This window comes from Chrysemys picta, chromosome 14 (assembly GCF_011386835.1).
Source record: "Chrysemys picta bellii isolate R12L10 chromosome 14, ASM1138683v2, whole genome shotgun sequence".
Taxonomy (NCBI): domain Eukaryota; kingdom Metazoa; phylum Chordata; order Testudines; family Emydidae; genus Chrysemys; species Chrysemys picta.
The window spans coordinates 10,931,507-10,957,222 of record NC_088804.1 but is presented as its reverse complement, the minus strand read 5'-3'; the positions used below and the strand labels follow the sequence as shown (position 1 = coordinate 10,957,222).

Here is a 25,716-nt window from a genome sequence, read left to right as displayed (position 1 = left end):
CCTGTCACACAGAGCTCCTATTAGCACTCAGGAGAGCCATGTGCAGTGCAATTAGGAAAGAGGGAAAATACATACATGGCAATGACAGAGACTGAACAAAATATAATGTAGGCTCTGGACAGGAATAGGGAGACTTAACTACATCTTTCTGATAGTCTGCATAACACAGTTCAATACAACTTTACGGTTATCTGAGCCGAGCTGGGCAGATCGCTACCTTGTTGATCACTTTCTGTTGCTGAGAATGATTCTGCCTGAGAGATACAACTTCCCGCCACAGGACTTCATTCTGTCTGAAAGGGAAACAGAAACATCACACAGGCATCCCCACCCACAGGCCTGGCGTTCGCTGCCGTGGCCGACTGTGTGAGATGTTTATCTTTTCTTAAAACCCCAGATGCTGGAGACGTGATTATCTGAGCGTCTCAACCTTCATATTATATATATTTAAAATAAGTAGTTGGCCTTTCTGGTTGCAGAGAAAGCTTGAAAATACAACCCCCAAAAGGTTCAACAAACGTAAGGCAAATAAAAAGAATCCAAAATCATTTGTGATTTCTGACTGGTTTGCGTTTGGCAATACTATACTTCTTTCCACTTCAACTGAAATGGCACTCCTGTAAATTCAATCCCTCCCAACCCCAATGAGATGATATTTCAAAGGGACCTCTCAAATTGGGTCTGCAAATCAAATTGTCCACCTACACACATAGCTTGTATGCACAGGTTTTATGTGAGCAGTTTTATAGGCTTTCTTGAAAATTTGGTCTCAAGGGTCTTCTTTTTAACGCTATGAACTAGTGAATCCAGCACGGAGGCTCCATCCTTAGCGGATGCTTCTGTGCCTTCATTGTGCAGTGGTCTCAGAACAGCCATAATTCTCAGTGCCTTAGAACTTGGCACAAGACAAGTTATAGACAGAGCTGGTCAAGTAATTCACTGGGTAAAAATAGCCAGCGAATACAGCCCTATTTGCCCACCACTCATTTGTGACTGTATTCTGATACCATTATTTGTAGGGATTTGTGGAATAGTTTGGAAGTACAATTTTTCAGCCTGTGGGCTGTTTGCAGTCTGTTCATGTTGACTATTCACTTCTCATTATTTGTGGCATGTGATTTTAATTCATTGAATGCAATTTTTAAATTCCTTTTATAAATTCAAAATGGAAAGGAAGACCAAAACCCAATACTTCATTGGACATAAAACAAATGTTCATAGCACAGAGGGGATTCATTTTAAAGATCGTATTGGATGTGCATGATATAATTCCCAGAGGTCCATAGGTCTTACAAATACTCCCCAGGGTTTGCAACTATGTCACGAAGCAAACACCGTAGGAGCAATGTGAATGCGATCAACTCACTGCTTCATGTCCTGCATTTGACACTCCATGTTCTCCTGCTGACTTCTCAGAATCTGGACTTCGTAGAGCAACCTGCTGAGATCCTCCTGGCGCATCTTTGTTTCCTCGCTTTTCACGACAGAGACCTGAGAAGAGCACGTGAGGCAGCATTTACTACCGCGAGACGTTATGCACAGGGATGAGAGCTTTGCAATGGTTTCTAAGCAGGAGTATCAGCTACAGTCTGGGCTATTAAGTGATGATATATTGGAACAGGAGACACCCTTTTAAGAGTCCGGGTCATAGCTAGGGGCATTGGAAAGTAAACAGAGGCTGAAGAGCATGAAAAATTCTTTAATAGCGAGGTCTATTAGGGTAGGGACTAGCATCGTAGTAGCTGTGGTGAAAGACCCATCACTGGAGTTATTTAAAACTGAACTGGACAAAAATGGTACTTTAAGGATCAATCCAGCACTAGCACTAAGGAGATGTACTAGATGATCTACCCAGGCCTTCTACATCCCTAATGTCAGCGATTCTAGGAAGTGAGGTTAGCTAACGGTGCAAGCTTTCTAGCAGCCTTCCATCACCCTGCCCGTTCCTCTAATGACACAATTAGACCCCATGCACATCAGCGCCCCAGGAGAGGAGGTGCAGCTCTCACTCAATTCCCACCTTCCTTTTGATGTGTTCCAAGAGGTGTTCGTGGCCTTGTAGGAAATAAAGATGCTGGAACTCAGTGTCATCACGTTCAGGCTTGACAAGGCCACCCTGCTCTATATTTACCACTTTCCTGAAGCCATCTAAATGTAAACAGAACTGGTGAGAACCATGTAGATCATATAGATTGGGAAGAACAAAGAATCCCAATGTTTGAATTAGCCTTCCCCCCATTACCCACTGATTTTCAAGTGTAGTTTCCTTTCCCCTGCTCCTAATTTCTGCCTGAGTGTTGTCCTAGATATTGCAAATATGCTGCAAGGAGCGAACCCTTCATTGGTTAGCTCACATGGTCCTTAACATGCCAGTGGCAGAGATGGGCCAGAGATGCTAATTTGTCTAGCCAAACATGCCTCAAACCCCAAACTGGAGGCACCTGATTCTGAGATGGTAGTACAGTCTCTACAACCAATTCAACCCGGCACCTCTGCTGAACGGGGCTGCTAATTAGTGCCAGTTGTAATGATGGTGACCCTTGTTTGTTACCAACTTGCCCATTAGCACTCATTCCACATGGGCTACTGAACAGATCTTGCATTGAAACAATTTTTTAACCTAGGCTGCATTTAAACTGCTGGCCTACAGTTGAAAGGGCCATTTCTAATCCTCATGTAAACATCCACAGCCCACCTTTACCTTGTAACGCTTTTGTGAAAAATAAAAATGTAATTAAGGCTGGAGTTCATCACCAGGCAGAGGGCAAAGCACCTCTGACATTCTATTTAAGCCCTCAAAATAGGACATACGCAGTGCCTAGGTGTTGCTGGCCTCTGCACAGGGGTGAATTTCACCCCCCTAAATCCAGCACCTGCTATTGGGATATTTTGTTACCCAAAAAACACTCTAACGACACAGATCACATGTTCTGTAGTTGCTTGAGGATTTTTAGGAATGGGACACGTGAAATGCTGTTGAAACTTCAACTGGTGCTTCAAAATATTAATACCTTGCAGATGTATTAAAAATAAAGAAAGCACGTGATAGTGTTGCCCCTAGCAGCTAGTCACTGTTTGAGGCCCTGTGGGTGTTGCAGCTGGAAGTTGAAATTCAAGATAAGCTGTGCAGTTTTGTTTATTTACACAGAATAAACCTTTACGCTTGGCAGTTCATAGCCCTGGCACCTCTGGGCTTGCTTAGTCACTTATGAAAGTAAAAAAATTGCTTGAGCCCTGGCACCTAATTGCTTGAGCCCCGGTACCTCTTTCATCGCAAATTAAGCACTGCATATACCCTTCCCCAAAATGATATTCGGCAAGGCCCCCGGGCAGATTCATGCACTCCTTTTGACTTAGGTCGGGCTTATGCTTACAATTATGTTAACTATAGGGTGAGTTCACCCTAGAGTCTCTGAATCCCAGGACAAGGTTTCACCCAGCTGATAACAATAATTTACCTGCCATAGTGAAAAATACTCAATACATCTTAAAATCTATTTTTCTTTCCCCCCCATGAACTGTTCTTCATAGTTTTGGCAAGCCTGGAAGTAACTAAATACTAGGAAGGGCTAGACCAGTTCTTACAAAATCTCCACTCTGATTTTTTGACAAGAGAGATTTAGTAGGAGATTTTCAAAGGTAAAAATTAGTTAGGTGCCATTGACTTTCAGCAAAAGTTGGACACCTAGCTGCCCTTTGTGCCTCTGAAAATCTTTCCTTGGATGCTTGTGTTCACTTATCTAAACCACTTATCTAAACCATACCTGGGACTCTCGGATATTGGCCTAAACTATGAACTATGCCATAATATGCTATATAACAGGGATCGGCAACCTTTCAGAAGTGGTGTGCCGAGTCTTCATTTATTCACTCTCATTTAAGGTTTCGCGTGCCAGTAATACATTTTAACGTTTTTAGAAGGTCTCTTTCTATAAGTCTATAATATATAACTAAACTATTGTTGTATGTAAAGTAAATAAGGGTTTTAAAATGTTTAAGAAGCTTCATTTAAAATGAAATTAAAATGCAGAGCCCCCCGGACCGGTGGCCAGGACCGAAGCAGTGTGAGTGTCACTGAAAATCAGCTCACGTGCCGCCTTCAGCACGCGTGCCATAGGTTGCCTACCCCTGCTATATAACATAGAGGAAAATGTATTACGTGACCAGTCAAGGGGCATATAAAAACTGGTTTTCGAACAAAAACGACCTCCTACTGATGACAGATGAGAACTCTTCACCCATGCCCAGGGTTTGGTTGTACTGAGAAGATTGTGCTTTTAAGATTCTGCTACTGGGCAAGAATTTCAATAGGGTGTCTGAAAATTCTGATATAACATGTTATATAAAGCAAATGACAAATTATGTGTCATCAGACTGACTGTAAGCCGAAAACTTTGGAATGGAAACTTTGTTTACAATTAAAGTAATCTGTGTGCTCGAATATAAATACAGCACAAGGAAATCTCACTCCTGCATTCTGGTAACAAGCCTTTCTCATGACCTATGAATTCATCAGAAGCCTTTAATCAATCTGCAGCCTTCTATAACAATTCTTTATCCATATTGCACAACTTTCTGTCTTTACAAGGGAAGGCCTTCATTTAGACACATAATTCAGGCCAAACACAGTTGGCACCATCTCATTTATATTATTGTACATTAGTTGCTGCAGAAATGCTAAATCTTAATATGAAGGGTCAGGCAAAATTATTTAAGAAAAAGAATTTAATCCATATCATTTTTCTTGTGCCCTTCACTGTGAGCCTCTGTGGAGCGCGGAGTCTCATATCTGGGTCTTGGCTCTTATACTTAAATTTATCTGTTATTCTTATGCTTATTTTATTCCCTTCTTTCCCAGATGATGTCTCTATTATAGTGCACTCAGGCACTGGAGTTTTACTTACACATGTTCAGCTGCCGGACGAAGCTGGCCATGTTGTTGTGTTTGAAATACTTAGGCAGCACCTCCTTGGCAAACTGACCTTGATCGAAAACGTGGAAGCTGGTGCCATTCTGCAGAGAAGATAGGAAGAAAAGAAAAAATTCACACAGTAATTCTGGAATCCCCAGAGGCATGTGCAAGCCAATGAAATGGGAGATGGCCAGATGGAGTTAATTACTTAGAGCCATGACTGTCAAGGTGATCAGATACAATGAGGTTGAGATGCAATGGTGGCGAGTATGGGGTAGCAGTGTGATCCAATGGATAGGATACTGAACTCAGGAAACCTGAGCTCTATTCTGGGCTCTGCCACTGGCTTGCAGGATGACCCTGGGCAAGTCACTTCCCTGCTCTGTGCCTCCGTTTCCCCAGCTGCAAAATGGAGATAATGATATGGACTTCCTTTCTAAAGTGCTTTGACATGGACTGAGGGAAAGTTATGCATGGTAGCTATACCTAGACAGATTGCTTCCATGGGACTTTGACTTTAAGGCTTCCTTTCTGTGCAGACATGAGTATGGCAAAGCCATGCATGCTGGGACGCAAAATTGAGTGTATGTGCCAGCCAGCGAGAAGGTGGAGGAAGTAACCAGGGTGCCATTTTAGACTTGATTCTGACTCAAAGAGGAACTGGTTGCAAATCAGAAGGTTGAAGACAGCTTGGGTGAAAATGATCATGAAATGATAAATTTCATGATTTTTAGGAAAGGAGCCGCAGAATAGGGACAATAGATTTCCAAAAGGCAGACTTAAACTCAGAGAACTGGTAGGTAAGGCCCCATGGGGGAAAAAATCTAATGGAAAAAGGAGTTCAGGAGAGCAGGGAGTTTTTCAAAGAGACAATATTAAAGGTGCAACAGCAAACTATCCCATGCAAAGGAAAGATAGCAAGAATAGTAAGAGGCCAATATGGCTTCATCAGATTAAAGAATATTTAGGTAAATTGGATATATGCAAGTCAGCAGGGCCTGATGAAATTCATCCTAGGGCATTGAAGGGACTAGCTGAAGTGATCTCGGAACCGTTAGAGATTACCTTCAAGAACTTGGTGAGGTGTCAGAAGACTGGAGAAAGACAAACAAATTGCCTATCTTTAAAAAGGAAAACAGAGAGGACCCAGGGAATTATAGACCAGTCAGCCTAACTTCAATACCTGGAAGGATACTGGAGCAAATGATTAAACAATCAATTTGTAAGGACCTAGAGGATAATAAAGACTGACCAGCATGGATTTGTCAAGAAAAAATCATGCAAAACCAACCTAATTTCCTTTTTTGACAGGGTTACTGGCTTAATGGATGCAGGGAAACAGTAGACATGATATTTATTGATTTCAGTAAGGCATTTGACACAGTGCCACATGACATTCTCATATGCAAATTAGGGAAACATGGTATAGATGAAATTACTATAAGGTGGGTGCATAACTGATTGAAACACCATATTCAAAGTATAGTTATCAGTGCTTTGCTACTAAAATAGGGAGACTTATCTAATTGGGTCCTATAAGGGTCTTTCTGGTACTATTCAATAATGACTTGGACAATGGAGTGGAGAATATGCTTCTAAAATTTGTGGGGGAGGGGTTGCAAGCACTTTGGAAGACAGGATTTGAATTGAAAATGACCTTTACAAATTGGTCTGAAATCAACAAGATTAAAAGACAAGTGCAAAGTACTACACTTAGGAAAGAAAAATCAAACGCACAGCTACAAAATGGGGACTAACCGGCTGGGCGGTAGTAGCGACAGTAGAGAGCAACAAAAATGATAAAAGATTTAGAAAACCTGACCTGTGAAGAAAGGTTAAAAAAACGGGGTATGTTTAGTCTTGAGAAGACTGGTGGGGGGAGAGGGGAAAATCTGATAGGCTTTAACTATGTTAATGTCTGTCATAAAGAGGACGGGAATCAATTGCTCACCATGTCCACTGAAGGTAGGACAAAAAGCAATGGGCTTAATCTGCAGAAAGGGAGATTTAGGTTAGATATTAAGAAAAACTTTCTAACTACCTGAGTAGTTAAGCCCTGGAATAGGCTTCGAAGGGAGGTTGCAGAATCCCCATCATTGGAGGTTTTTAAGAACAGGTTGGGCAAACACCTGTCAGGGATGGTCTAGGTTTACTTGGTCCTGCCTCAGCCGAGTGGGCTGGCCTAGATGACCTCATGGTCCCTTCCTGCCCTACATTTCTATGAAAAGAGGGTGCAATGCCTCCACCAGAGCATTGCAGTGAAGTTACGGTAGATCTACACTATAATCAGAGGTGTGGCAGCACTGCATGTAGCCATGCCCAAACTATCTTTGTATTCGCGAGCTTGAATACAATAGCAATGAAGCAACAGTGCCCGGGACTAGCCACTCAAGTACATACCCAGTGTTAGAGGTGGTCTTCTATAGCCCGTGCTGCCCAAGCTTCAGCGCTATTGTTATTCAAGCTAACTCGATTACGGTGCAGTCATACCTTCGATTGCATGCCCTTATCAGCAGGGCCACTAACTGGGCTGGGATGGACAGTCTCGTCTTTGACATAGTGTTCACCAGCTGCCAAACGGGGAATGTCACACCCTACCGCCCTGTTCTATCAGGAGGGTGGATGCTGAGTGGAGGGAAGGATGCAGGACATTTTTACGCTGCGTTGGACTGTTATCCAGCTGGAGAACACATTCTGATGAACACCCCTGCATTATTCTTGTCCTCGCTTCTACATTGGACCCACGCATATAGGCCGAACACACTCAATTTTGGGGGTGGGCCAGAAGCATAGCACTATACCAGAGATGGGGAAATGATCTGCTATTTAGACAAACAGGTTTACTTGGTCCTGTCTCAGCGCAGGGGGCTGGGTGAGGTGAGCTCCTGCGATTCTCTTCCGGTCCTACATTTCTATGATACTACATCTAACCCTAGATCTCCACGCCCCCATGCTCTTTATTTTGATTATGCTTCAAGACAACCGTTGATAAGCCACGAATAGTATCCATGCAATGAAGACAGGGGAAGCTAAAACACGGGGAGTGGACTGGGATTCTCTGCTGTGAAAGCAATACGCACACAGTCCTTCATGTTGATGTGGCTGCTGTTTTCCACTGCGGTGTTCAGTGTTACCATTAATGGTATCACCTGGGCTTCCTTGTCACAGCCAAACCTATTTTCAACAGAATTATTAACAACCATGATTGGGTCTTTTGATTTTTACACTACAGCAATATGCAGAACCCATGTGGACACAGTTGGGTCCCAAATAACCATTTTTACTGACATGCAAGGCCTCTCTACATACACAGTGCTGGCTGGACTGGCTGGTTTTTGGCACCTTCTAAAACACAGAACAAGTAAGTGCCACTAGAGGGCTCACAATTGATTTGAAGAGATGCTGCCTTATTTTCTTATATGCTACATATTGTCACGCAAGGGTGGGATACTGCCAAACCCTACTGCCCTAGTCATTTTCCTTATGATTTCTTTGCTGCGGTGGCAGATCTCGGTGTCTGAATGGGGCCTCTCGATCCAGCCTCTTCCATTTGCTATTGCAGTTAAGTCATAACAACAGCTGATTCAAGACTGCAAAGAAAATGCATGTTCGGAAACATGCAATCAAATTCTGACTGGCGGTTCGGCTCAGCCATGTTTGAGCCCCTTATTATTTTCTATTTGCAAATATTTATATAGATGGTTAGTTGTGCAGACAAATATTTGGGAAATGGCTTCCCTTTATTAAAATATAACAGTATTCAAGTATGGACAAGCGTATTCCCGCTGCTATCCGGTTAAGGACCAGAAGCAATACCATGTGACTTCAGTGAGACATCCGGTACCATGAATAATGTGTAGTGAAAACAAACAATTTGCTAATAATCTATAGGCTGAAATGATTCATAGCAATTTCTCTGTTGATACCTATTAATAGGTTAGCAGAAGCCAGAATTCGCTAACATATGCAAAGGTGAAAATTTCAATTTCACTCATTCACATGCTTAATTAAACACACCCTATTTAAAATCCTCTTGATGCTCTTACAGCCTGTAATCACTGACGTGATTGCGATATCACGGATTCAGCACTCTGTCGTCACACTACAATAGGTGGGCTAGAAAGGAGCGGGGGGGGAGATCAAAAATAATAATGCACCATATGCAAGTGGGTCTGGAAAATTACAAGAAAAAGTGTAAAGAAAAAGCGACTATTTATAGATTAAAAATTTCTCCCCATTATGAAAGCCCTTCTTTAAAGTGAATTATGTATAAACCCTATGATAAAATGAAGTAAGGAAATGGGCCTATAACACAGGATTCATGTGGTGGTTAATGAACAAAATATAACTTTCTGTTTAGAGATAGAAATGCAGCTTACATCCCATCCCATGCATTCGGAATGAAAACTGTGCTGAACAATGTTCCCGTGGCTAAAAACATGACAAAGAGGCTGACATTAAAATATTTTTTTTAAAGTATGCTTTAATTATAGTTCCTTTTGTGGAAAGTGAGTGTATAAACACAACATACTGGATAATTCTCTGCTGAAAAATAAATCATGTCTATTTGTAACAACGGTTAATAAAGTCAAGTGCACAATACGATTTCAAAATGCTAGAGAGTCAAACGACGTTAGTCCTTAGCGTTTAAAAGCCCCAAATGATAAACAGTAAGAAACATCACAAAAATAAAACAAACCTATTAAAAATAAAAATAGCCAAACTGCCAATAGATATGCATGTCGCCGTGTCCACATACATACTAGTTCAAGTGCTTAGTAAAAGTGACTAGTGATTTGGGGATCCAACTTGAGATCCTTTAAAGGAGCTTGATTTTCAGAGGGTTGGCACTTATTTTCAGAAAATCAGGCCCATTTAAGGTGTCAAGCTGGACACCAAAAAAATCAAGGACCCCCTCCTCCCCCCCAAAATCATTAGTCACCTGGAAAATCTTGGCCTGTCTTTAACACAAACAAGCATAATATTCAGTGTGTCTATAAAAGTCTCTCTAAAGAACATTCCCTCTTTTTCAGCTAACGCTGGCAAGGTACTTTGAAAATGTAAAGTGCTAGATAAATGCTACCGAGTATCATCTTTTAGACGCTATGGACTTGTTTCTGTCCTGCTGTCCCGTGCAGTTTAAGTGACCTCCGGTATTAGCTTTACTTACAGTGCTCCAGCAAATTAGATGGTTTGTTTCAGGATCTTCCACCAGCGTCCACAGTTTAGTCAGGAATGCTGGCACATTACTGGAGTATCCATCCATTGCCAGGGAACTGGGTGAATCTTGCATCGTTTTTCAATGTTTTAGTTACACTAACTCCATCTCTTTCAATACGCCTGTCTCGCCGTGCGTGTGGGTAACGGAGACTGAACCATTTAGTTTCATCCAGGTCCAGCTGAGAGTAGGCCCCCACTCAGTCACATCAGCCGTGCTGTTCGCACTCTTAAAAACTCAGCACAATGCAACGGCATCACCAGCCCCAGAGAACAATGCACAGAATTAAAATGCACTGCAGCCGATGGCACAATGCTGTGAATAAACATGCAGCGTCATGCAAAGAGAACACACGCTGTGCACCTTAGGCTGGGAGGTTAGCAGATCACTGGAATGAATTAAGAAAACACCTGGCTGGCATGTTTGCAGGATGCCAGGAAGCACCGACACTGGATTGTGAAGGGATTGAGTTTAAACATTAGTTAGGAGCTCCTTGTTCTGAACATTGGCATCCCCAGTGGGGCAAAATCAAGGCTGGTTTTAAGCATGCCAAAGCTTAGTCGGGCTGGGCAAAACCAAAGTGGAGTCCCACATTATTTGAATCCCAGAGTTCAACGAGCTTTGGATAAACAGCTCTGGATTGGTGAAAATAGATGATGAAAATAGATAAGCCCCAGGTACCACAATCTGCTTGATTATTATTCCAGGTGTTTCACCCACTGCTAGTTACGAGCAGCTGGATTCATTTCTCCCAGACTCTGAAGCCCTTATTCATGTTGGGGGGCTTACTCACGCGAATACTCTCGTTGGCTTCCATTGGACACGACTTGTTGCTCACTCAGGTAAGTAAAAGCACCACAATCTCGCCCTTTATTTGTTGTGTTAACACAGTCCACTACACGTTGTTTCCTGGGAACTTGATGACAATGTAATCAGAGCCCAGGATCATTTCAAACCAAATCAAGCTTTAAAAAATCTCTCTCCAATATGCACCAGGGATCTCTGACACATTTGACTGATAAACACACACACACACACACACACACATCAGCTCACGTAGAAGTGGGATTGTGGGATATTTTGTTGAAGTGAGAAGTAACTATCACTCCTGAAAGGGTGACAGCTCCCTTGTGAAAAGACTGAGGAGAACATGAGTGTCACGTCATTAGCATTAGTGCTTTTCCAAAGTGATGCCAGTGGGATAACGAAGGCACAGTTAGATCAGAAATGGTTTTCTTTGAGGTCTTTGCATGAGATACTCAAACCATCATCTGGAAATTGCATTTCAGCGCAAGGAAAAGAATGCTCAGCCAGGAAGATTAATCAGGCATATGCGTTACTATTTTAAGGGTTGTTTCCCTGCCTTTATTTTACATTAGAAATTCAGGCCCTGTCTAGGATGGAAGGTTTGCTGAATGGAGAACTAGTGAAGTGCTGGCACAAGAACCAAGACAGGGAACATTGGGAATGAGTTTTTAGTCACACTCTTTAAAACTCTTCGGTTTTTGTACATTTTTGCTAGCACCTATTTAACTTAAATGACTAATTAACATTTTGGATAAATAAAGCCTTTGTTAATGATTCAACAGCTTCACCCCTTCATTTAAGGTGTTCTACAGCACCTAATACTATGAGGCCCCAACCTGGTTGTCCTGTGGGTGCTATCACAATGTAAGTGGTAAATAAATAAATAATCATCATCATCCCCGAGGTCCTCCAGAAATACCCAGAAAGAGCAAACATGACATTCCTGATGTTTCTAAGCTAATTAAAAAGCCAGGGGGGAAAAAACCCATAAATATCATGCTTTCTTTATATGTAATAAAGAAACAAACAAACAAAAAAAGCACTAGCCCCTTTCTTTTAAAACCCTTTGCAGATCGTCTTTAAGTCTAAATGCTCCATTTCTACAGCAGTAGGGCTGGGGTTGGAGAGAAAACATTCCTGTGTGTGTCTGAATGTGAGTGCGTAAGTAGCATGGAAGCAACAGAAAGAGTTTGCGATAGCCCGAACCAATCCCCCAGGTTCACCCGCCCTGCTTGGAAACACGTCTGTAACGTGGCAGAGTCTGCGGCTCCAGAATAGGCCTTATCAGCCATCAGCAGACCCCCATATAATTTGAAATGGACAATCCGTGAAAAGACAATCATCCTCGACTTTGAGGGATTCCTGATGATGATGATGATGTAGTATGGGATGTGGTTTTTGAGGCATTACCCTAAAATCTCTGAAACGCCATTCACTTGGAATCTTTGTATCCACATGTTTTTTCCAAACTTGCTTCTAGTCAAAACAGGTACGTCACTGAACTACTGTCGGCTTCCAGGGGTGACGTTCTTTGGTAATCTTGAGAGTGTATCGTTTCAGCCTGGGGCAGTGTACAAGGAAGGTATCTACCACTTCCTGACTAACCACACAGTAACAATGAATCTCTGTTAGATTGACACACTTCCTTGCCAGTTCTATTAGCGAGGAGTTCAAATCGTCCGAGGGGGTCGTGTGGATAACCAGCCTATTTAAGGTCCTGCTGTAACTGCTGGTGACAAACCTAACGTGGGTCACCATGTACGTAAAAGTATTCAGTTGTAAAGTACCTACGGGTATATTGGGCTTTAGGATCTGGGGTATCTTCCGGGCAGGGACTGTGTGATCAAACTCCAGGTCTACACAGAGTTGAGGATGCTTCTGGACCACGGCAGCCCAAAGCTCTTCAGTGATGACTGGAATATATTTGTCCAAACGCTCACAAAAAATATCTAAGCGTGTGAAAGCTCCTCTCTCTGGCTTGATCAGTTCCGCAAACACATCATTAGACAGGCTGGCATAGTAGACTCCCAAGGTAGACAACTTAGGACATACATTCAGAACCTCTCTGATGGTTTCTGGCTTCACGTTGCAAACCAGAGTGCGGTTGTTGATGAACAAGCTGCGCAGGTTTGGGCTGCTGGTGGCTATGAGTCCAACAAGCCCGTCATCCAGGGTGAACGGCATTCTCCGGAAATCAATATGCTGAAGGTCTATTTGGTTTTCTCTCTGGCATATATTTCGTATGCTCTGCAGGATGTCCTGGCCAGAGTAGAAATAAGGGTTCTCTCCTTTGCACATGATGCACAGCTTCTGCAGCTTGTGGTTCTGCCTGGCCAACAGGTCTAGAATGTGGGTGACGTTCTTCCGATTTATTTCCTTGGACTGATCAAACACAATCTTCAGGTGTTTGATCTGGCTCAGGAACTGCTGTAAACTCTGCAGCATGCCCTCCTCGTTCTCCGAATCACAACTGGAAGAGCGTTATGAACACAGTTAGCGGTTTTGCTGGAGCTGCGACACGTGAGCACGTCTATACTTTGGATCGCTGTCCTTTATTATTTACTTATTATTTATCTCCTCCACTGCCTTAGAGATTTGTTCTTACTTGGTTTAGAGGCTCAAGTGCTGGGCTGGGAGTCAGGGGACCTGGGTTTTACTCCCAAGCCAGCCACTGACTTGCTGTGTGATGCTGGACAAGTGACTTCCATGCTCTATGCCTCTGTTTCTCCTCTCAACCATTATCTGTCTAGTCTATTTAGGTTATACGATCTTCAGGACGGACTCTCTCTCACTATGTGTTTATACCGTATATGGCACAATAGAGCCCCAATCTCTGGCTGGTCCACTAGGTGCTATTGTAATACAAATAATAGATAACAATACAGTTAGTTACGGGGCTCGGTCACTATGTACAGACCGAGGAGGTGAGTTCCAGTCTCATACACTAGAGCTCAGATCACCAGCTTCAACAGCACCATGATAATCATTCCAGTGACCTTGGCTGAAGCGTTCCCTTTGCACCTGAATGCAGCCTAGTGTTATAGAGCACAGGTGTGGAATTCAGGAGACCTGGGGGCTATTCCCAGCTCTGCCAGCTGTCCCAGGGCAAGTCTTTTCCCCTTTCTGGGCTTCTGTTTCCCACTCTTTAAAATGGGGATAACGACACTGGCCGCCTTTGTAAACACCATGAGATCGGTGGACGAAAAGCGCTATATCAAAGCTAGGTGAGGATTATGATGATGGTATCTCCTTGACACTTTTCAAAGCACATCTAATGCCACGACTTATCCCTTTCCTTGACTTATGATTCTTAATGTGTACTTTAAAAAACAACAACCGTCTAACCCTATTTTCTCTACCACATACACAGCCGCTACTTGTAGGAGGTACTGTTACTTACATAGTTGCATAGATTATAAAGCCTGAAGGGACCATTGTGATCATCTAGTCCAGTGGCTCTCAACCTTTCCAGATGACTGTACCCCTTTCAGGAGTCTGATTTGTCTTAAGTACCCCCAAGTTTCACCTCACTTCAAAAATACTTACTTACAAAGTCAGACATAAAAATACAAGTGTCACAACCACACTGTTACTGAAAAACTGCTAACTCTCTCACTTTTACCATATAATTATAAAATAAATCAATTGGAATATAAATATTGTACTTACATTTCAACATGCAGTATATACAGCAGTATAAACAAACAGGGGCGCTGGAACAATATGTACAGTGGGGGAGCTGAGAGCCATTAAACCAAACTAAATCCCGTATACAATGGAAACCACTTCAAGGGAGGGAGTGCGGCAGCACCCCTAATACCACTAGTTCCACCACCTCTGTAAACAAGTCTTTGTCCATATGAAATTTTACTTTGTACTGACTTTGCGAGTGCTTTTTATGTAGCCTGTTGTAAAACTAGGCAAATATCTAGATGAGTTGATGCACACCCTGGAAGACCTCTGCATACCCTTGGTTGAGAACCACTGATCTAGTCTGACCTGTATAACACAGGCCACAGGGCTTCCCTGTATTAATTCCTAATTGAACTAGAGCAGATCTTTTAGAAAAACATCCAATCTTGATTTTAAAATTGCTAGTGCTGGAGATTCCACCACTTGGTAAGTTGTTCCAATGGTTTATAAGTAGTCACATCTATAGGCTGTCATCAGCAATGTGATTTTTGAATGAAGAACAGTGGTGCTTTAAGATAAACAAGTTGTACTGCGAGATTTATACGAGATGCTGTATGGTTGACTGCACAGATACCTACAAACAGTAGAAACTACCTCCTCTCACCTGATCTCTGTGAAATGCCACACGGAGCTAGTGGAAACAGCTGCAGCCCAATGTTTGCACACTTGGAAGGCTGTGTATCTATCTCGGAGTGACAGGTAGTAAAATATATGGACAAGGATTTCTTCCGGGACGTAGTTCCAAAATTCTGATGTTGGAGCAGGCATCTTTCTGACCCAACAGGCAGCAGCACTGAGAACCACCTTCCAGACAGCAAATAATTCCCTAGACTCCCTGTTGCAGAAAAAGGAAACACATCAACCCAGCCCTAGTTTGATATAATGCTATTACAGTGGGTCAGAATTTTTTCTTACATTTTGAAAATTTCACCATAATTTTGACATTTGTAAAACAAACATCGAGGTGGCTAAGTTTGCAGACGATACAAAATTACTCAAGATAGTTAAGTCCAAAGCGGACTGCAAAGAGTTACAAAGGGATCTCACAAAACTGGGTGACTGGGAAACAAAATAGCAGATGAAATTCAGTGTTGATAAATGGAAAGTACATTGGAAAACATAATCACAACTATACATATAAAATGATGGATTCTAAATTAGCTGCTACCACTCAAGAAAGAGATCTTGGGAGACATTGTGGATAGTTCTCTGAAAACTTCCACTCAATTTACAGCAGCAGTCAAAAAATCTAACAGTGTTAAGAACCATTAGGAAAGGGATAGATAATAAGACAGAAAATATCATAATGCCACTATATAAATCCATGGTACGCCCACACCTGGAACACTGGTTGCAGTTCTGGTCACCCCATCTCAAAAAAGATATATTGGAATTGGAAAAGGTACAGAAAAGGTCAACAAAAATTATTAAGGGGATGGAAGAGCTTCCATACGAGGAGAGGTTAAAAAGACTGGGGCTGTTCAGCTTGGAAAAGAGATGACTAAAGGGGGACATGAGAGAAGTCTATAAAATCAGGAACGGTGTGGAGAAATAGTGTTATGTACCTCTTCGTGTAACAGAAGACCCAGGGGTCGCCCAGTTAATAGGCAGCAAGGTTTAAAACAAACAAAGGAAATACTTCTCCACACAACGCAGAGCTTGGGGATGCTGTAAAGGCCAAAAGTATATCTGGGTTCCAAAAACAATTAGATAAGTTCATGGAGGATAGGCCCATCAATGGCTATTAGCCAAGATGGTCAGGGATGCAAACCCATGATCTGGGTGAAGCCTCTGACTTCCAGAAGCTGGGATTGGATGGCAGGGGAGGGATCATTGGATAAATTGCCCTGTTCTGTTCATTCCCTCTGGGGCACCTGGCACTGGCCACTATAGGAAGACAGGATACTGGGCTAGATACTGTTGGTCTGACCCAATATGGCCATTCTTATTTTCTTAAACACAAAAAAAGGAAGTTTAGACAAACTTTGGCCAATTTCCTTCCCCACCCACTCCATTTTTTGACCAAACATAGAAGCTAGTTGAAATTTTTTGTGAATTCCAAATGTCAAAATTCTGGGAAAAAAGTGAAACATTTCAAACGATATGATTCTTTTTCTCATTACCAGCTCTAAACACAATTAACTTTATATAATGCATTATTTAAAAATAACAATTTTCTACACTGATATTCAAACAGATGGAGGGATTTAGCTCAAACCTGGGGGAGGGAAGAGAGAAGAAACCCTTGTTTTGGGGACAAGGCCAAGCATGACAAATGTAACCCAAAAGTTGAACTATCCAGTGTATGGCAAAACAAGGAGTTATAATGAAAACTAATTTGTGATTTTGACCACAGCAATTATTAGCTGCAGCTGCTAATAGAAGAGATGGCAGTTTGGTATAAGGATTTTATTGTGATGATCACACTAACCAGATATTCATGTACGTGTGTTGACAAGGGACCTTTCCATTGAATTATGCTTCCGTGTAAATTATGATGCAAGAGAATGAATGCATGGGAAGTACACAAAGCACAAAACCACACAGACATCTCTGCAATATTATTTCTCAGTCCTGCTTGGAGTATGCTCTGTATCCAGCCACTGTACTGCTACACAAATAAAATTACCTGCTGTAAGTTTTTATTTGACTCTTTTCAACTTTCTCAAGAACAAAGTGGTGGACTTTAAAATGAGAAGCTAAAGTCATTAAAATTGCAGGTTATTTCCTTTTGAGATTACAGCAGCAGAATTGCCAATTCTCGTGATTTTATCGTGAGTCTTGCGATAGTTGATTCTTTTCTTGATGCTCCAGCTCCTGGAGTCATGTTGTTATTTTGTGAGAAATTCAGCTTTCATGTGAACAAAAAGGGAAATTTCTAGTCTTAAAAGTTCAAAAACTAGAAGCCAGAGAGAGATCCCAAAATATATGTACACATTTTTAAAAAATCTTGTAATTTTTAAGCCCCTCATGATTATTTTATGCTTGAGGGTGACAATACTGCAGCAGCCGTGCTCTCTTGTCAGATATCCCACCTGCTTATGCCCTGCCTCTCACCCCATTACTGACTGCCCAGCAATGCGCTCCTGCTTCCTGCCTGGGAGATGCCTTCTTGCTTTCCGTGTTTCCTGCATATGTCTTCTTTATTATCTCTGACAGCTCACCCTCAGCAATCCTACTTTTATCTCAGATTTAATAAACTTTCTCATTATTCCAGCACTTGCCTAAGTACTAAACTACTCATCATCACTCCTCCCCTGTTGTGATTTTATCATGAGTGGTGGTTTTCTTAAAGCCCCAGCTCCTGAAGTCATGTGAAAAATCTCAGTTTTCATTCAAAACATTTCTATACCCCCCATCCCCTATGATTGCACAGAAAAGCTTGAAAGCCTGATCTAGGTGCCCCCTAGAGACTCAGAAACCAGAAAGCAAAGGGGAAAAAAACCCAAGTATATTCTTTTTATATAATCTCATTATTTTGGGGGGGGAGAGGAGGGGCTGACTCATGACTTTTGAACTCTTGGGATTGGCAATATCGTCTACTTGTTACGTTCCTGCAGAGCCTAAAGGGTTAATGGCCTGTTCTCGGAAAGGCTCCGCCTGGTTGATGTGCATTTGCTCCGGAGTGCCATTAACCCCCCCACCCCACCCCACCCAGAGGAGCCAATGTCTGTTCCGGGCTGTGCAGCGCTCACAGCTGCTGGGCGGCCTCCCTGCCTCGCCCCCTAGGGCCGCCGTGGGGGTAAGCGAAGCCGATCAGAGGGGGCGGATCTCCCCAGCCCAGCTGGCCCCAGCCGGAGCAGGGGAAGCAGGCGCTGCTGGGCTGCATTAGCGCCCGGCGGACCTAGCAAAACCCGGGGCCGCTGCAATGGCAGCTTCTCCCTGCAGGGCTGGAGAACAAGGATCCCCCGGAACGTGCATTTATCCCGCCCCTCCACGAGCGGCGAGGGGGTCGATGCAGCTCCCCAGGGCGGCATTGCGTGGCTAAGGGCCAGCCTGGCTTCAGTTCCTCCCCGGGGAAGGAGCACCGCCTACCCGTCCCAGTGCAGCTGTTCTTCCTCTCGGCCTCGGTCACAGCTGCTCCGGAGCCTGGGCGGCCCCGCCTCGCTGCCCCCGCCGCTCCCTTGCGGGGGTGGAGCGGCGGAGGGGGGCGGTCCCGCGTGGGAAGGAAATCTCCCGTCCCTGGCCCCGCGGGGAGAGCAGTGCTGTGTTTACAGCCTTTGCCCAACACATTCCGGACACTTCCCCGCCCACAAGCTCACCACAGCCCCGTGAGTCACCCGCCGGCCCCGGAGGAGGAGAGCCCTGGCTGGGCTAAAGTAGTGACACTTCACTGGCGAAGGAAGGAGTGGCCAGGCCTGGACCCGTCTCAGCCTTTCTGTGAATCATAGACTATCCGAGCTGGAAGGGACCTCAGAGGTCATCTAGTCCCACCCCCTGCTCAAAGGCCTTGGCTACAGTTGCGAGTTGCAGCGTTGTAAAGGCTCCCCCCGCGCTGTAACTCACTCCCCGTCCACACTGGCAAGGCATTTGCAGCGCTGTATCTCCATGGTTGCAGCCCTGCATGTACTCCACCTCTCCGAGAGGAATAGCGAGTGCAGCACTGCGGCACCAGTGTGGCCGCCCAATGCACTGTGAATGGCCTCCAGAAGTATTCGGCAGTATCCCACAATGCCTGTTCTAGCCACTCTGGTCATCAGTTCAAACTCTACTGCCCTGGCCTCAGGTAACCAACCATGTGACCGACCCTTTACATTCCCCGGGAATTTTAAAAATCCCCTTCCTGTTTGCTCAGCCCGGTGTGGTGTGGAGTGCTATCAGCGAATCTTTCCAGGTGACCATGCCTCCACGCGCCAAGCGAGCCCCAGCATGGAGCAATGGCTAGTTGCTGGACCTCATCAGTGTTTGGGGGGAGGAAGCTGTACAGTCCCAGGTGCGCTCCAGCCGTAGGAATTACAATACCTTCGGGAAGGTATCAAAGGACATGATGGAAAGGGGCCATGACCCGGACGCCCTGCAGTGCAGGATTAAAGTCAAGGAGCTGCGGAGTGCCTACCGCAAAGCCCGCGATGCAAACGGCCACTCTGGTGCTCCTCCCGCGACCTGCCGATTCTAGAAAGATCTAGATGCAATACTTGGAGTTAACCTCACCTCCACTCCGAGCACCACCATGGACACTTCAGAGCTGGTGTGGGGGGGGAGGAGGAGGAAAACAGGAGTGGTGGTAGTGGGCCGGATGGAGACACCCCAGAATCCCTGGAGCCATGCAGCCAGGAGCTCTTCTCAAGCCAGGAGGATGGTAGCCAGTCGCAGCGGCCGGTACTTGGTGGAGGACAAACAGAAGAGCAGGTTCCCGGTAAGCGTGGGTTTTTTTGGAGGGGGGGGGGAAGGAATTTTTCCGGTGCGGGCTCTTTGGGAGAGGAGGGTTAGGCATGCATGCCTAGATGCGGAATAGTGCATTGATGTGGTTTATCACATCGCGGTAATCGGCCTCGGTAATCTCCTTGAATGTCTCATCCAGAACGTGTACAATGCGCTTGCGCAGGTTTATCGGGAGAGCCACCGTGGTCCTTGTCCCAGCCAGGCTAACGTGTCCGTGCCACTGTGCCGCGAGGGGCGGAGGGACCACTGCTGCACACAGGCAAGCTGCATATGGTCCAGGGCGGAAGCCGCATTGCAGTAGAAGACCCTCCCTTGCTTCCCAGGTCACCCTCAGCAGCGAGATATCGTCCAGGATGAAGTCCTGTGGAAAATGTTGGGACAGTGTTCAGTGTAGGTGCCCCCTGAAGCTGTTGGCTCTCCCCAAGGCACAGAAACCCAGAGGACAGTGCAGCCCTGAAACAATCAGTCCCTCTTACTCACCATTTTGAGGCTCCCGTGGGATGTGTGCGCTCTGTTTCGGATGGGAAAATTATGCTACTGTGTAGACCTTGTGTGTTTTCTACTCCTTAAGTGCGGGGGGAATCATTACTCTGTCTGGTATAAACAGTGCTGCCTCTGTTAAATGTTGCATTTTGCTTATACAGCTGCATCAACCTTGAGACCTCAGCGGTCCCTCTTATTGCCTGCTCAGAGACTGCAAAGACTCAGGAAGAGACCGCGAAAAAGCAAAGAAGACATGCTGCAAGAAGTGATGCGGCAATCTATTAAAGAGAATGAGAAAGCACAGGACTGGAGGGAGAGAGAAAGCAGGATCCGCCAGGAAAACGCAGCGCACCGGCGGCAAAGCACCGCGCACCGGCAGCAAAGCACTGATAGGCTCATAAGCATCCTGGAGCGCCAAGCAGACGCTATCCAGGAGCTTGTAGCCATGCAGAAAGAGGAGCAGTACTGCAAATGCCACCCCTCCCCCACAGCCCTTGGCCCAAAACTCTTTCCGTTGTGCCCCACTGTCACCTCCAACCCACTTTCCCTAACTTCCATGTTCTTCACACCACCTGCTGCCTCCAACACCAGTATCTTCACCACCCAGCCCTGAAAATCACGACCCTTACCCTCTGCACTCAACCCCCATCACCAGGCAGTACAGCTATCCTGAAGTGCAGCACTCAGTGCACAGCACACCAGACAGGACATACGCGAATCTGTGATTGTACCGTTTCCACTCCACCCCCTTGTTTCTTTTCAATAAATAATTTTTTTTCTTTTCAATGAATGGATTCTTTGGCTTTGAAAACATTCTTTAGTATTGCATAAAGTAAAAGACTCCTTAGCCCAGGAAATAAACAGGCACTGCAAGTCTGCTTGTCTGCTTAGCAGACACTGATTCCTAAAGATTGGAACTACTGCACTTCACTCCCGTGCAGGGCACCAGATATCACTGCTGGTTTTCAGCCTCAAATTGCTCCCTCAAGGCATCCCTAATCCTTGCAGACCCACGCTGGACCCCTGTAATAACCCTGCTCTCTGGCTATGCAAATTCAGCCTCCAGGTGTTGAACCTCAGAGGTCCATGCCTGAGTGAAGCTTTCACCCTTCCCTTCACAAATATGGAGGGCACAGCATGCGGCTATAACCGCGGGGATGCTGTTTTCGGCCAAGTCCAGCTTCCCATACAGAGATTGCTAGCGGCTCTTTAAGTGGCCAAAGGCACACTCCACAGACATTCGGCACCGGCTCAGCCTGTAGTTGAACCGTTCCTTGCTGCTGTCAAGTCTCCCTGTGTAGGGTTTCATGAGCCACGGCATTAACGGGTAAGCGGGATCTCCAAGGATCACAATGGGCATTTCAACTTCCCCACCGTGATCTTCCGCTCTGGGAAAAAAGTCCCGGCCTGCATCTTCCTGAACAGCCAAGTGTTCTGAAAGATGCGTGCGTCGTGCACCTTTCCGGGCCAGCCTGTGTTAATGTCAATGAAACGTCTACGGTGATCCACAAGCGCCTGGAGAACCATAGGGAAATACCCCTTCTGATTAACGTACTCGGATCCTAGGTGGGGTGGTGCCAGAATAGGAATGTGCGTCCCATCTATCGCCCCTCCACAGTTAGGAAACCCCATTTGTGCAAAGCCATCCACTATTTCCTGCACGTTACCCAGAGTCACGGTTCTTCTGAGTAGGATGCGATTAATGGCCTTGAAAACTTGCATCAACACGATTCCAACAGTCGACTTTCCCACTTCAAACTGGTTTGCGACCGACCGGTAGCTGTCTGGAGTTGCCAGCTTCCAGATTGCAATAGCCACCCGCTTCTCCACTGGCAGGGCAGCTCTCAATCTCGTGTCCTTGCACCACAGGGTGGGGGCGAGCTCCTCACACAGTCCCATGAAAGTGGCTTTTCTCATCCCAAAGTTCTGCAGCCACTGCTCGTCATCCCAGACTTCCATGACGATGTGATCCCACCACTCGGTGCTTGTTTCCCGAGCCCAAAAGCGGCGTTCCACGGTGCTGAGCATGTCTGTGAATGCCACAAGCAATTTTGTGTCGTACGCGTTACGCGGCTCGATAGCATCGTTGGACTCCTCACCCTCACTCTCACTTTGGATCTTAAGGAATAGTTCGACAGCCAAACGTGACGTGCTGGCGAGACTCGTCAGCATACGCCTCAGCAGTTCGGACTCCATTTCCCACAGACAGATCGCGCTGCACAGAAACCGTTGAAAGATGGCGCCAAAGGTGGACGGAAACAAAGGGCTTTCTGGGATGCGAAGCGATGCATCACGGGGCATTGGGACAGGACCCAGAATCACCTGCACCCACACCCCCTTCCCACAACCCACGGCGCCAGAATGGGAAAAGGTGCTCTGTGGGATAGCTGCCCATAATGCACTGCTCCCAATAGCGCTGCAATTGCCGCAAATGTGGCCATGACAGTGCGCTGGGCAGCTGTCAGTGTGGACAGACTGCAGCGCTTTCCCTACTCAGCTGCACGAAGTCAGGTTTAACTCACAGCGCTGTACATCTGCAAGTGTAGCCAAGGCCAAAGAGAAGAGTTCTGCGGCTCTGGGAAAGCGTCTCTCTTTCACCCACAGAAGCTGGTCCAACAAAAGAGAGTACCTCACTCACCTGGTCTCGCTCATAATCTGGAACATATGTGACTTCATCGCTGCGTGCCTCAGTTTCCCCCTCTGAAAAACAGCAGTCATTCACTAAATCAGTCAGCTGAAGCTCTGCTATCTGATACTTTTTCAAGGAGCTGCCTGGTCCTCTTAACCCCTGACTATCTGAACTCACATGACAGACGTTGCACAAGCAGTTTTTAGAACTGGGGTCCTGCTGTATTGCTGCCTTCACAGGGCTGCTATATAAGAATAGGTTTCAGAGTAGCGGCCGTGTTAGTCTGTATCAGCAAAAAGAACGAGGAGTCCTTGTGGCACCTTAGAGACTAACACATTTATTTGGGCATAAGCTTTCGTGGGCTAAAGCCCACTTCATCAGATAGTGTCTGTTAAGCACTTTGAGATCATCGGACGGAAGGTACTAGAAAAAGACAAATCATAACTGTAGTTCTGAAAAGGAAGTGGCAAGCTCTGGATCAACTAATTAAAGACTCAGACATTAACTAGTGTCTTCTTTCCTCTCTTTTTTTCTTGTCTTTTCACACAGAATTTTACCTGCTCAGCAGAACTCGCTGAAGAGAAAGTTGATGTTTGACATTTGTCACCAATACTCCTGTTGAAAATTCACCTTTAGTTATCAGGTGGAAATAATAGGCCAGTCAAGTCTGCACTCATTCATGAACCCAGCTGTCTTAGTGTCTTATGCATAAAGCACAGAACTCCTGAGTTCTCTGTCCAGCTGTGACACTCATCTGTGAAATAGGGATAATAATACTTACCCACCCCTCATAGGAAGCGCAGGCCCCAATCCTGAAACTGGATCCGCATTTGGCATTCCTCAGCGCCCTTACGTAGCTTTCAGGATCAGGGTTTTACATTGTAAAGTGCTTTGAGCAACTCAGATGGCGGCTGCTGTAGAACTGCAAGGTTCTGCTATTCCGAATGATCTTTTTGTGCCAAGAGGGAGCGTACTTCCTGGGATGGGGTTACTCTATGGAAGGCGGGTCTCAAGAAATCCAGTCAAGGAATACAGGCATACTAGGAATCCCCTCACCTTGTACTAGCACAACGTCCTACACCGTGGGCTTAACCCTTTAAAAAACCAGGTGATTTTTATGCTTAGTCTTAATCTCCAAACCAAGGCTGCTGGTGCTGTCATGCTAACCTACCCTATGGACAGAAAGTTCTGAGACAAGAACTTGCACCATCTTTCTATGATCTGAGGCTAAATAACATAAGTTGCTGCCTATCCTTCAAGTACAGTTAGGTTTTAAAAAGATAGACATGTGAAGAAAAGATCAGACCGGACTGTTACCTCATATTAGACAACAGCAGAGGAGCCATCGATGAGCCAGAGAAGATGGGAGTGTACCTGGGCTCACTTTTACAAGGTTCCCTCTTGGGCTTAATTGGGGTAGATTAAGAGGAGGGCTTAGTTCACCTGTGGTGTGTTTGGACTCTGCTTGCAGGAGCTCAGGAAGTTTTCCCTTGCAGAATTTTTCTCTGGCAGGCTTTTCTCTACAGGCTCCTTTTCCTTAGCAGAGAAAGCTGTTCGTTCTTCTGTTGTTTATTTGAAGGTATGTTTCACTAGGGATGCTTTGTGACAGATTGTATGAAAGACCTTCCCTGCAGCACAGGCTGGTTGCAATCTTGGCACTAATGAGTTCAAAATAAATTTAAATTTTAAATAAATTAAAGGCAATATCCTATCTCCTAGAACTGGAAGGGACCTTGAAAGGTCATCAAGTCCAGCCCCTTGCCTTCACTAGCAGGACCAAGTACTGATTTTGCCCCAGATTCCTAAGTGGCCCCCTCAAGGATTGAACTCACAACCCTGGGTTTAGCAGGCCAATGCTCAAACCACTGAGCTATTCCTGCAAAGTGCTCTGTGTTTGTACAGCTTTGTGCCCAAGATTGGGACCTTATTTCCCTGCCAGTCTAGCTATTATGAATAGGGCACTCCAGGCTTGGAAGCCAAAACATTCCTCCACATTCTATGTGAATTCTCTGCTTTTTACTTTCCAACACTGCATTTTAAGAGATCTGCCCACTTCATCTTAAGCAATGCCGACGTTCGGCTCTTCCCAAGAAGTTTAACGAATACCTAAAATAGGGCTGGTCAAATTTTCTCCATCAAAACTGTTTTTATTGATGGAAAATTGGGATTTTGATTAAAGTAGATTTTTGGTGAAAGTGCTTTCTGGAGGAAATTGATTTTTCTCTCAAGAATATGAACAAAAACTTTCCCATTTCGGACTGAAATATTTCAGGGTTTTTAAAAAATTTTTGCCAAAAAGTCAAGATTTTCAGTGGAACCTGCCCCCTATTTTCTGACCAGCTCTACTTACAAGCAAACGTGACTTCTAAAGTTCAACCATCACTTCAGCGATAAGAATAAATGCCACGAGGCCCCCTGAATGTTGTATGTTCCAGTGTGACTCAGATCAGTATAGCACATCCCTCGGCCCACGCTGCTTCCCGCAGCCCCCATTGGCCTGGAGCGGCGAACCGCGGCCAGTGGGAGCCGCAATCGGCCGAACCTGCAGACGCGGCAGGTAAACAAACCGGCCCAGACCGCCAGGGGCTTTCC

The 25,716-nt window shown here is 45.0% G+C and overlaps 2 protein-coding genes and 1 long non-coding RNA gene across 4 annotated transcripts in view; 1 reads left to right on the top strand and 2 right to left on the bottom strand.

Annotated features, from left to right (window-relative positions):
* The window catches only part of HSF4 (heat shock transcription factor 4), a 34,956-nt gene extending 24,603 nt beyond the window's left edge, over nucleotides 1–10,353 (bottom strand). Inside the window, exons 1-5 of the mRNA XM_024104070.3 lie at nucleotides 10,083–10,353; nucleotides 4,905–5,013; nucleotides 2,021–2,148; nucleotides 1,367–1,491; nucleotides 218–293 (exon numbers count right to left, since the gene is read on the bottom strand). Coding sequence (XP_023959838.2) covers nucleotides 218–293; nucleotides 1,367–1,491; nucleotides 2,021–2,148; nucleotides 4,905–5,013; nucleotides 10,083–10,205 — 561 coding nt within the window. The 5' untranslated portion in view covers nucleotides 10,206–10,353. The remainder of the gene's footprint in view (nucleotides 1–217; nucleotides 294–1,366; nucleotides 1,492–2,020; nucleotides 2,149–4,904; nucleotides 5,014–10,082) is intronic.
* Nucleotides 10,354–10,977: 624 nt separating this feature from the next.
* Nucleotides 10,978–18,884, bottom strand: FBXL8 (F-box and leucine rich repeat protein 8). Of its 2 annotated transcripts, none has more exons than XM_008166902.4 (3): nucleotides 18,666–18,884; nucleotides 15,235–15,465; nucleotides 10,978–13,407 (listed from the first exon to the last, which is right to left on the bottom strand). In XM_008166902.4, the coding sequence occupies exons 2-3, from the start codon at nucleotides 15,396–15,398 to the stop codon at nucleotides 12,432–12,434; spliced, it is 1,140 nt and encodes a 379-aa protein (XP_008165124.2). In that variant the 5' UTR covers nucleotides 15,399–15,465; nucleotides 18,666–18,884; the 3' UTR covers nucleotides 10,978–12,431. The 2 variants fall into 2 exon arrangements, with proteins under 2 accessions (XP_008165124.2, XP_065423049.1); XM_065566977.1 differs by lacking the exon at nucleotides 18,666–18,884 and adding an exon at nucleotides 17,260–17,472.
* On the top strand, nucleotides 18,878–21,281 carry LOC135975594 (uncharacterized). Its single transcript, XR_010592524.1, has 2 exons — nucleotides 18,878–19,986; nucleotides 20,657–21,281. It is a non-coding gene; the product is annotated as an uncharacterized LOC135975594 (long non-coding RNA).
* Nucleotides 21,282–25,716: the final 4,435 nt, after the last annotated feature.

What these genes read in the sequence shown, in the direction of transcription:
- FBXL8 (XM_065566977.1), bottom strand. Translation starts at nt 17,339, where the DNA reads ATGACTTTAGCTTCTCATTTTAAAGTCCACCACTTTGTTCTTGAGAAA. An exon ending in CAAATAAAAACTTACAGCAG is followed by an intron (nt 15,466 to 17,259) that starts GTAATTTTATTT and finishes TTTCTGCAACAG; the next exon opens with GGAGTCTAGGGAATTATTTG. An exon ending in TGGCATTTCACAGAGATCAG is followed by an intron (nt 13,408 to 15,234) that starts GTGAGAGGAGGT and finishes ACGCTCTTCCAG; the next exon opens with TTGTGATTCGGAGAACGAGG.